Genomic DNA, 12,854 nt, shown 5'->3' with positions numbered 1-12,854 from the left:
ATATATATATATATATATATATATATATATATATATATATATATATATACACACATAAATACATATATACCTCCTTGAATCTGCACTCATTGTCCATTTTATCAGCTCCACTATATATAGGTGCACTTTGTAGTTCTACAGTTACAGACTGTAGTCCATCTGTTTCTCTGCATACTCTGTTACCCTGTTCTTCAGTGGTCAGGACCCCCACAAGACCCCCACAGAGCAGGCATTATTTAGGTGGTGGATCATTCTCAGCACTGCAGTGACACTGACATGGTGGTGGTGGTGTGTTAGTGTGTGTTGCGCTGGTACGAGTGGATCAGACACAGCAGTGCTGCTGGAGTTTGTAAACACCTCAGTGTGACTGCTGGACTGAGAATAGTCCACCAACCACAAATATCCATCCAGCAGCATCCTGTGACCACTGATGAAGGACTAGAGGATGACCAACACAAACCGTGCAGCAGCAGATGAGCTATCGTCTCTGACTTTACATCTACAAAGTGGGTCGACAAGGTAGGAGTGTCTAATAGAGTGGACAGTGAGTGGACACAGTGTTTAAAAGCTCCAGCAGCACTGCTTTATCTGATCCACTCATACCAGTGCAACACGCACTAACACACCACCACCACATCAGTGTTACTGCAGTGCTGAGAATGACCCACCAAATGAATAATACCTGCTCTGTGGGGGTCCATAGGGGTCCTGACCACTGAAGAACAGGGTAAAAGGGGGCTAACAAAGGATGTGTGGTTGATTTAAGTGGCTGGTGGGTGTACATAAATATATACGTATGGGTCATATTACATATAGATATATGCATGGGGCATATTATTATTACATATAGATACTTGCATACAGCTTAAACGCATCTGATCAGATTCCATGTTTTGTTGATTTTCTATGCAAAAATATGTTAAAACATCCTCTACAGAGAACACATTGGCTAAGTTTTAACCTTGTTTAACTTGCACAAGACAAAATTGATCTTGTGTTTATTTATTTCAAATAAGCAGTAATTGTGCATTGAAATGTGTAGAAGTGTGTTCTCTATAGAGGCGTATTGTTATTATTATTATTATCATTATTATTGCATATAGGTACTTACATATTCAGTGCAGTGCCAAAGGTTTAAGTACTTGAGAAAGAAGATTAGTATTAAAAATGCCATTTATTTAGATATATTTTTCACTGTGGAGTCATTGGCTGTGTTTGTTTTTTGTTTTTTGCCAATCTGCTTGAATACATTCCCATTATGTATTAAAACTGAGGTATTTATATGTCCAGAAGGATAAATGGCTTGGAAAATGTGTGTGTGTGTGTGTTTATATGCTCACTCTACTCAACAATCTGCTGAAAATCTCCGTTTACATTCACACTACAAGTATTCTGATCCAAAATCACGTGCATGCGTAGAGAACCACTTAGTTTAGATGTTACCTTGACAACCAGCATCACAGGTCCAGTCAGAGTGAGATGAGCAGCAGTGAGCAGCGCTTGTGTTTTTAACTGCTTTAAAATGATGTCAGACTCAGGAAAACGTCCTTCACATGTCCTTATTAAAGACGGCCGAGAGGAAGACGTCGTGTTCTGAGACACGTAAGCTGGACGTCCGTCCCACCGCCGTCTTTTAAAGATCAGAGCATAAACTTCGTCTCCTCTCCAGACCAGTTTCTGCTCCGCCATGTTGAACGTTATAAACTTTCACTATGACGTGACGAACATGATCAGAACGGACTTAAACTTTCCGATAGGGAATGTAATCAGATACTGACATTTACATGGATATTATTCTTCTGTTTAACAGATTATTTACAGGATTACCCACCTCGATCAATCAGATAGAAACTGTATTCTGAATGGCCTCAATCGGACTAGTCTGTTCCGATTGAGGTGTTTACATGAGTGTATTCTATTTCATTTGAGCTATTAGTTGGATTATCAGGCTGCATGTAAACGTGGCTACTTTGGAGTGGGTGTGAATTCAGTATGGAGTCAGTACGAAGTCCGTGTGAATCCAATATGAATTCAGTGCAGATTCTGGTGGCCTGAACTTTCTTGCCGCTGCTGCATTCGAATGGTCTTCTGCACCTGTGCCAAGAACGGATGGCGGCGTGCGTTTTTATTGGCACCTGTGCAGCGTAACCCCGGGAAACGGCTCAGGGCTCCTCTGTGGATTGAAGGCTGAGACGAGTCAGGACTGTTTGGGGTTTTTGGCAGGCGAGCGTTCGCGTGTGTGCGTGTGAGTATCTGTGTGTTTGGCTCAGCCTGGGAGGAATACTCGAGCAGCAGTATGAATGATGGGTCCTAAAGAATGATGTGTAAAATGGTTGGAACTTCGCTGCAGGAGAGTTTGCCGCGTCTCCCGGGACAGAGCTAACAGCTTTTATTAATGACAGAGCAATAGCTAATGATTCCTCTGTCCTCAGTGGAGGAAGTTCCTCTTGGAAGGTGCTGTGGTGAACTTCAAATCACCGTCCTCTAATGGTTATACGCTATCAAGAAGTCAAAAAGCGGAAGGGGGGTGGGAAGAAAAGGGAGAGGAGTACAGTCACATTGCTTGCTGTTTAAACACTCATTTACTTTCTTTAATGGTTATACGCTATTTAGAAGTCAGAAAACAGAAGGGGGAGGGGGTGAGGCTGAAGAAACGAGAAAGATACGGTCACGCTGGCTTTGCTAGCCTTTAAACACCGAGTTGCTTTTTTCTTTTACAATTTTTTTGTTTAGTTTTGTTTTATCATCTTGGTATGTTCTCTTAATTAACTGGATGTATTTCCCTGACACAAACTACGGGAAGCAAAACAAACACAGATAGACACATTAACCCATCATTATCAGCAGAGTAATGCAGACCAGATGGGTGTTTTAGGGCCGAGCATACCAGCTTCAGCTCCGAGCGATCCATCTCACTCTCCATTCCACGCACAGTCTCCTTTCTGTGTGAGAAAGTCGCTCACGGTCTTGTTCAGACGACATGCTGCATTCACGAGTCTGTCCCGTGCTTGATCGCAGTGTGGCCTGTCCTGCGTTAAAGTAGTAGTATGAAGAAGGAGTCAGTTAGGATAGGATTCAGTTCTTCAGTTTGAAATTTCCTTGACTTTCTGAACTAATTCAACCTTTAGAAGTCTGAAGTTTTGCTGTACTATTTAAACTTAATCACATAATTGCACAATCCATTATAATTGTTATTATTATTTATTATTATAAAGCTGAAAAAACTGACAGAAACGGTTCTTTATATATATTATTCGCTGAGAACTGACAGATAACTGGAGGACTAATTTCATTTCAAACAGCTTGCGAAGTAATATTAAACATTTAACCTCTTCAACTCCTTGGGACCACCGGTGGTTCCAAAATGTACTTCGTCATATTTTTCATAACTCTCATATTTCATAAGCTACATTCAAAAGGTGGGTGTCGTATGAGAGCTGTAACTGTCTTCTTTCCAGTCAAATAGATGGGTGATGTAATTTTAAACCCTTATAATAAAAGAAGCTGAACTCAATTTTTTTTGCTACTGAAAGTCGACCCATTTTTCCACAAATCTGGGCTATAAACTATAAACAGATGGCGTCTCTTCAGTGATCTGTACTGTAAAAATTATTTTTATAAAATAATACAAAGAGCGTCTGAGATTTTTGGCTTTCAGCAGTAAATTGTAAGCATATAGCACAATTTCTGTTAATTTAAAAAATTAAATAAAAATTTACATTTATTTCATGCAGTTACTGAATACTGACTTACGATTTGGTCATGTAAATTCAGATGGACAAACCAAAATATACCCTGGTCAATAAGAGGTTAAAAGTTGTAGAATTGGGAAAATATGATGCTTCATGGTTCCACAAATCCATCTAAAGTGCCTCCATTATTTACTTAAAATACTTTTCCTGCGCATGAACGTTTGGAACCTCACGTCTAGCAGTCTGAAGTTTCTTCAGGAGGTGGCGATATTAGCTCCCAGGTCACTGTAGTGTTTGTGATATAGAGAAGAAACGGCCACAAACCTCAGCAGATTCTAACAAATGCACCATTTTTCACTTTTGACCGTTTTCGACATGCTCCAGTTTTGCACTGAACTTTTTTCTGTTTTGATATCAAACAATGACAAACAAAAATGTAAACGTACATTTTCTTCTTTCTGCAAAAAGAACCCAGAAAACATTTGATCAAATCATAATAAAATGTCTCCTTTTCTACTGACAAAGACAAATGTGGTATCAGCTGAAGACTTAAAAATCCACATTGTTGATACATTGAGCTACGAGTGAGAAAAGCCATGTGCAACATTGGGCACATATGAGGTTTAACATAGGCTTACAAAGAGTTAGTGCTTATAATTATTGACTGTTGATTTCTTTATATTTCTTAAGTGGTAATTGCACTGATATCTGCATAATACAGTCATTGAGATGTGAAGAAAGTCATTCAGAGTGATTTGGTGTGAGATGCATTCTAGAGAAACTTGGACATGGATTTCTTTACAGTGGTGGTGATGGGAACTGGGAGTCACAATGTCTACAACACAAATATAGCCATTCTATTTACTATCCAAAACCACCAGTGAACCTACATGCATCTTCTGAGTTTTTATACATAATATTGATGATGATAAATTCACGGTAAATCTTAAAAACAAGGCTTTCTCTGGCCTTGCAGTGGCCTGCACATGCATGAATGAATGAAAAGTCCAGGCGAAATATCTAAAAACTACTGTAAAACAATGTAAAGTGGCATATTTGTGGCTATTCTATGTTACAGCATTCTGTGAGCGAGCTTTTGGAGCCATTCAACTCTTCAGACGTCTGCTTCCTATCACCACCACCATGAACGTTCTGATTCAGACAGTTTCTCTAAAACAGAGCATTTCACATCAAACCGCTCTGAATGACTTTATTTACTTGTGAATGATTTAATTATACAGACATTTTGGGAAATTGCTGGAATTCCCCTTCAAGAAATTAAATCCAAGAAACAACGCAGTTGTAACTTTAAATGCTCTGAACTTTTTACACAACTTGGCTTGTGTGAAATGTGTATTTGGAAAGGTGAGTCTGTATTATCATGTCTCTGAGCTGTCCTCCTCTTGGAGAACTAGAGTGATGTTTGCAAGCGTTCCTAACATAGGATGCTTTTTTGCCAGTGCATTCCTCTCTGTTTCGCAGGCTGGGAATACCTGGCTGGTTTATATCTTCCACATGCAGGCCGGAATGGCTCTGATTTTGCGAGCAGGAGCCGGAGCACGCCGACAAATCCTTCACTGTCTCCCCACACCAGGGCCATCCGTCTCTTTGGACAAAGCTTATGAAGTCAATTTTACGCTGTCCCGTTTGATTCCAGCTCCGGGCCCAGATGCCTCCTGTGGAGACACAAAACACACACGCACATGCATACATGCAGTATTGATACACACATGTGCAGTGCTGTGTAAAATCAGAGACCACCTTTCATTGATATGGCTTCAAGTCAAAACAGCCATCAAGCGCAAGTTGTTCAGATATTTCTGAGATTAGATATAAAAAATTATCCACCTGCATAAGGAAGGAGAAAGTCAAAGGAGAACACCAAGTTTCCAAAACAGATTAAAAGGTAAAGCCCACAACCATGCAAGACCTGGTAGACCACCAAACAGTCCCTGTCAGACAAACAGCACTTAAAGCCTTCATCTTTGAGAGATCTGAAAACATCCGCAGCCATCCTTCCACTGTGAGAAGACGACTCAGCGCTATGGGTCTGAAAGGATGTGTAGCTGTCAAGAAGCCCTTACTGAGAAAAGGAGACAAAGAAGCTGAACAATGGACTGACCACCCCAGAGTCCAGACCTCAACATCACTGAATGTGTGAAAATATATAAACGTTTTACTTTGGAGGTGTGGAAAAATATCCCTGCTTTTTTCTTTGAGAAACTGGAAGACAGTTTTCTGAAAAGAATGGAGGCTGTAGTAAAAGTAAAGAGAGGGACACAATAAATACTGAGAAAAGTGGTATTATATTTAGTTGTCGAGGCTTCTGTGTAACTTTTCTTAATATCTTCTTTTTTGTGACACTAAAAAATGACTAACTTGTAATTGATAGGTATTTTGACTGGAAATCAAATACATGGATGGTGGTCTCTGACTTTTGCACAGTACTCTACATCCATGTGGTCTGTTCTTACACATCTTCGTGTATATATATATATATATATATATATATATATATACACATAAACACACAATACACAGTGTACTATATATATATATTCAGAAACAAAACCTTGTATCTCCATTTTTGACATTTTTACAGTTTTTGACATAATTTGAAAATGCCTTTTCTCCTTTACATTGTGTTTCATGATGAATGGACTAAAAGAAACAGCCCCAAATTACTTGGAAAAATCTCTGGCTCCACTGACTTCCATTAAAAGTAGAGTATGTGTTTTCCTTACCATTTTAGAGATGGCAGCAGCGAAATATAGATATATTGTATATTGTGTATGAGTCTGTCTATATATATATATATATATATATATATATATATGCAATATAGATTGTGTTGAATACACGTACATATATATAAATATATATATATATAGTCCAAAGAAAAACAAGTATCCGAAATGGCAGCTTCACAGGACAAAGCGAAAACATTCTTTACTTTTAGTAAAAGGTCATTTAAAGAGCCCATTCATTATGACAAAATCATTTTAGGCTCAAATGATATAGAAACATGAAAATCACAAAACTTGTGATACATGGGTTTTTTGGACAAATTATATATATATATATATATATATATATATATATATGTATATATATATATACACATATATATATATATATATATATATATATAATGTGTGTGTGTGTGTGTGTGTGTGTGTGTGTATTGTACACACATTTTTCTGCTTTTGAAAAATGAGGCATTCTATTTTTTGGTCATTATGGAATCTTCTGCAGCTCAGTTCATCATTCTGGACACATCTAACATCTTTTTTAATTTTAACCTATGAAGTTGCAACAGAGCTAACGCATCTCAATTGTTCTGTAACTGTTTTTGCACCAGAATTGGTTTTATTTTCTTAAAAAACGCTGATTGCAAACTTTTGAACAGTGGTGTACATTTGTGAGGATCATTCATGCTCAAACAGACGCATATATTACACATATTTACATAGTATCTATCTGTGTAGACGCAGACTTGCATCATCCCACTATTAACACAAACACGGTGAACGAGTGTGGCCGTTTCTGCAGTACATACCTTTGTGTCCTCACAAATGAGAGAGAGAGTGCAGATAGCCATCTCCCTGTGATACTTTGCAGTGTGTCACTTTGTTGCCCATTACGGAGATTTATCTGGTCTCTGAGCCACTGTAGATCACAGAGGTCCCAAGGAGGGCTAATCTTCAGCAGGCAGGCGTTACTGCCCTGTATTTATTGGGTCCCTTATTCTGTTGACCAGAGCTTTCAGTGCAAAAGTAACTCAGCAGAGACGCCTTAGCAGCACAAGCTTCGCAAAAAAAGACTTATTCAGAGGCCCTTTTCTTTTTCTCTCCCTCTCTCTCTCTTCACAAGTGACAAAGGTAACTCAGCCAAGCTATTAGGCTCTCAAATCCAAACCAAATAGTCATGTGAGCAATGTTTCGCTCACCCCCTTTCGCTCCCCAAATGCTTTTCGCCCGATGATTGAAGCTCCCGAGTCGTGTGCAGATTTCCTCTGCCAGGTTCAACAGCCATCGAGCCATTGGTTTGGGAGTCCGTCATCACATCAGCCGATGGTTTGGAGATTGCCGGGGGAGGGGTTGAGGCTGCGGCCCTCCGCTTTGTTCTTTTTATGGATGTGAATTTACAGTAACTTGAATCATTAAATAACAAGCTCGTTTGTCTCCGCATGTGCAGATAGTTTAGGAGTGGCAGAATTTAAACAGTAAATCCTTCTTGTTATCCAAGATGGATAACCGGAGCATGTTGCTGGGCACCGAAGCGTGGTTCATTTCGAGTTTGCTTGAAAGCAGAGACTAAATTCGTTTACCACTTCACCTGCATGGTGCAGGTTTTGGCACCGAAAAGGCAAGATGCTCCGCTAATTTGAGCCTGCTGTTTCAAAATGCATGCTATGCCCATCTGCATTCAGTTTAACTCTATCTGTACTCTATAGTGCTGGAAGCATTGTTTCTGTAACTGGTCATTCTGTTGACCTGTTCTGTTGTAACTACCAGATGACGGAAGTGCTTTTGGTTTAAATTTAAATTGATGCATCAAAGAGTTCTTTTTTTATGGTCCATTAAAGCAACAGAAGTCTATCACCTCCAGCACTTCCTGTAGTGTATTGCAGTATGTCAGAATAGCTGCACGTGCAACCGTATGTGGCACCCTGGTCAAATTACATGTTTTGTTAATACTTCGTCTACAGGGAACTTGAAATGTTTGCATTTTTCTGGAAAATTTGGTGCACGATTTCTGTTTATTTGCTGAGTTTAACGTATTGGAAAAAAACATAACATACATATGCTGTCACTTTTGCCAAGGCCATGTTTTATCCCAATATATTAAATTCACCAAATAAACAGTACCTGTGCGAAATGTGTAGAAGTGTCTTCTCCGTAGAGGAGGTGCTAACTTATTTTCACATGGAAAATCAACAAAACATGTAATTTGACCAGGGGTGCCAAAACTTTTGCATATGACTGTATACTCTGGATATGATCATTACAATAGGGAGAGAAAATAGGGAGAGAATAGTGAGAGAAAAAGTCAATACAGTGTAGCATCACAGTATTTTCGGTTTAAAGTAGTATAGAAACACTCTGGCCCAAGGATAGATATTTACTTATTCATGCTTTAAATGTGTATTGGTCACGTTGTTAGGCCATTTCATGACCAAAATCTCCACGTGATGCTACCCTATTTCATTGTGAAATCAAGGCTTCTCTCAGTGGTTGAATAGCGCACTGGATAACATGTTCGCCCAGGACTTGAGAGAAAAGGGTACACGTAGGAATACAGTAACATCACTATAATATACCAATAACAGGCACTGGGCTGGACACCTAACATTACCTTAACCTGCCATTGTAAACTTTTCTATCGCTGCTGTCGGAGGAAAACCTCGTATCTCCATTTTTGACATTTTTCAGTTTTTGACATAATTTGAAAATACCCTTTGCCCTTTACATTGTATGTAATTTCATAATGAATGGACTAAAAGAAACGGCCCAAAATGACTTGGAAAAAAGTCTGGTTCCATTGACTTGTGAAAGAGCCTATATTGCACATTTCTTGTATTTTATTTTTCTGAGGTCCACATATTACATTTGTTTGGTTTTGTGTACCTCAAACAGTCATAATTTATCACTTGCTGTTGTGGGAACAAAACCTTGCATCTCCAAAATGGTAACTTTACAGAAGAAGGAAAAAATACACTTTACTTTTAATGTAAGTCAATGGAACCAGACTTTTTTCCAAGTCATTTTGGGCTTTTTCTGTTGGTCCATTCTTCATGAAATTTATAAACAATGTAAACGGCAATGGACATGTTAAAAAAATGGAGATACAAGGTTTTGTTCCGACAGCAGTGATATATATGTGTGTATATATATATATATATATATATATATATATATATATTTATTTACGGTGTCCTTGGATATCTTGAAAGGCACTTATAAATAAAATTCTATGATTTATTGTTATGATTTAGCACTGTTTATATACCACATCAAACTCATATAAACACAAAGTGAGGAAAATTCAGTTTTTGGTGAAATGTCCCCTTTTAAATATGTAAGAATGACACCTGTTTTGAATCTTCTTTGTCTGTTTTTTTGTTTGTTGCAATAAATAAGATCAAAGTGAGATGGAAAAAGTGTATACTTTATTAGATACAACAAATTTTTCTTTTGGATAAATAGTTTTCACTCAAAATAAACAAACTGCAGTGCACAGTACGTCACAGTATGTCATACTGCAATATTAATAGCATAGCATTTCGCATATCTTTAAACACTGTAAGGAAATTGTATTATGGCAATGATACTGTGGGCCTATTACAGAGCATCGTGGGAGGCTTTCTGTTATTAAACAACCCATAAACAATTAAAATCCATGTCAACATTTTTCCATGATGAGTTACCATTAACTACCTGTTGCTGCAACCGTTCTTCTGAAACAGCCAAGCTATTCTTAAACTCAGTCCATGTGCTTCCACAGATGCAGAACTCAGTGCTGCTGACCAATCCTGGAGTTTCCCAGCTGTGCATACGTGCTGATGGGAAGATTGTGGCAGCGGCTGGCTGGGACGGCAGCGTGCGGGTTTTCGGCTGGAAGAGACTGAAGCCTCTCGCCGTCCTGCAGCACCACAAGGATTTGGTTCACAGCGTGGCCTTCTCAGACCATCCCGAGCCCTCGCAGAGACTGATGGCAGCAGGATCCAAGGACCAGCGCATCAGCCTGTGGTCTATTTACAGTGAAAGCTGAGTCCAGGTTTTGGAGACTGAGCTTCAAAGTGTCTTCTCCTTAAATCCTGGTGGTAAAATAATATTAAAAGAATAAGGTACAGCCTGTTGGCTGCCACACATATTAGCAGTTTGACTTTTGAAGGGTTCCTGCTGATATACATCACATTATCATGCACTGGGTACCTTAAAGGCCAGGCTTTTTTACATGGCTGCATGCCATCTCGGTCACCTCGGTTTCTTCTTATGGTGAGAACCAAGCTGTGCTAGTTAATATAGGCTGCTTACCTAGTTAGTGAGTAGTGTTGACCATGAAGTGCAAAAGTTCAGCACTTTGAAAAACATGACAATCTTCATCCCTTGGCTCTAAACCTCTATGCCTGTTGCTGTAAAAGGGAGGCTTCTGGTTGATTAGGCTTCACCTGCTGTGGTATATGAAGCTGAAGTTGGCTTCGTATTACACTATTTAAGGTGGAACGGAAAATTCCAATAAGAAGCTGATGAAGAAAACGCCAGCTTGTTCTGGTAACTAAGGTTAGCCAGGTAAATGTGAGGTCAGCAGATGTAATATTAAGTGTTTTCCTCTCATTATGGTAATGGGGTGGGTACCTTTTTAACGGCTTAGCTACAGTGAAGTAGGCTAGTTGGCAATCATCACTATAGTGACGTCTCTGGGACATACTTCAAGCGTACTGGGACATACTTCAGGCTTGCTGCCCCACTGCGCAGTCTACACATTTATAACTCTGAATAAAGTGGATTTGTTACCCAGCACAGAAGCATGAATAATCAGCAATAGTCAATTCAATAACTAGATCAGGGGTCGGCAACCCAAATGTTCAGAAGAGCCATTTTGTCCTTTCAACAAAAAATCCAACGACCTTGGGAGCCACAACATTTTATGTCCATTTTACCATCTTGGCTGTGAATATGTCTTAGAATGTGCTGATGTACTGAAATAGGCTAAAAAATATAATATTAACAAACACGCAGACTTACTTTGCTCTGCTTTAAGGTTTCGCACAACTGTAGCTGCTTTTCTCACATCTCTAGCAGGAATCAAAAGTAGAACGGTTTCTTGTAAAACGTCTCTCAACGTTTGATTTTTTAATGAGGCTGAAGTCGCTTCTCATTCGCCAGCTTCTTGTTTGAATTTTCCCGTTCTACCTTAAATTGCGCCTCAGATGCCAGAATGTAACTGCTGCACCATTTAAGATGGAACGGGAAAATTCAAATAGGAAGCTGACGAACGAGAAGCTGGCTTTTTAGTGTTTGACAGTTTTTCTTTGCGGATTAAACGCATCAGGAAACCAGCTGGAGTGATTATAAATGCAAATAAGTCCATTTGTCTCCAAATTATTGATGTTCTCTTTGCGTTTCTTTAGCTGTTAGCTAGGCGAGATTGTTATCTGGGTTTTAGGGTTAAAGCTTGGTGAATTAGCAGCTGTCGGTTACATTAACTTCAGCGTTTAAGACCATTTATTGTTAAACTGTGTTGAACGATCAGCAGAGCTTTATTTTACTGTAAAGGAGGTTTATTTTATTTTTACCTAAAAAATCGAATTCTGCTGTGGAGCCACAACAGGGCAGTTAAAGAGCTGCATGTTGCCGACCCCTGGACTAAATAAAGAAGTGATGCCTTCAACACTTGGAGACCATATATCCATTCGTTCAAGCCATGTGTTCCAACTTGGCTCGCGTTTCTTTGTGTTTATCCACGGCTGCTGAACCTAACGTGTGTATGTGCCGTATGCTGCAGGCGTAATCCAAGTCCTTGAGCATGCCAACCTGGCATTCCTCACCAAAGTGTGCCATTCCTGTGGTTGTTGGGAGTACCTAGAAAGTTCTTTCCTTGTTCACACTGGTTCATTTGCCTTGTTGTTTTTTCCCTAGTACTCAAGACACCTGCTGACCTTAAAATGGGTTGTATGGAGAATGTTTGGTCAGTGTATCCTGGGCTTTATGGTACAAACCACCATAGTGCACCATTACCATTGCTCTGCTGCTACATCAGTAGCTCTCTCAACCACTTTGCCCCCCATCACCCTCCTCATCCATCCTCATATTAACACTCCCCTGTCCTCAAAGGTCACAGTCCCTACTGGATTTGGTGCTTTTATGTTTTTGAAAGGTAATAAAAATCAAGGTTTCTGCATAATTGAAGAGTTAAGATGTAAACAAAGTCACTGAGATTGATTTGAAATGCGCCTTTACAGGGATGGTAATAGGAACCAGACATGTAAAGCCTCTTAAAGCTCCCTCACAGAAGGATATTGAATAAAATGAGTACGAATGTGCTGCCTGATGCCCGAGATGTTATTTTGCAGTAGGTTTTAGTGAAGTTTTTGGTGTCGAACATGTTCTTTTAAATCAGTTCAGGGCAGAGAGGCACATTTAAGGCATTGTAAGG

General features: G+C 39.3%; 1 protein-coding gene across 3 annotated transcripts in view; it reads left to right on the top strand.

Annotated features, from left to right (window-relative positions):
- The window catches only part of gnb1l (guanine nucleotide binding protein (G protein), beta polypeptide 1-like), a 62,571-nt gene extending 50,954 nt beyond the window's left edge, over window positions 1–11,617 (top strand). For all 3 annotated transcript variants that reach the window (XM_036598745.1, XM_036598747.1, XM_036598746.1), the window contains one exon: window positions 10,200–11,617. In XM_036598745.1, coding sequence (XP_036454638.1) covers window positions 10,200–10,466 — 267 coding nt within the window. In that variant the 3' untranslated portion in view covers window positions 10,467–11,617. The remainder of the gene's footprint in view (window positions 1–10,199) is intronic.
- The last annotated feature ends 1,237 nt before the right edge of the window (window positions 11,618–12,854 follow it).

The sequence above is a fragment of the Colossoma macropomum genome, unplaced genomic scaffold (genome assembly GCF_904425465.1).
Source record: "Colossoma macropomum unplaced genomic scaffold, Colossoma_macropomum, whole genome shotgun sequence".
Taxonomy (NCBI): domain Eukaryota; kingdom Metazoa; phylum Chordata; class Actinopteri; order Characiformes; family Serrasalmidae; genus Colossoma; species Colossoma macropomum.
Note: the sequence above shows the minus strand (reverse complement) of the source record. Positions and strands in the feature narration are given on the sequence as shown.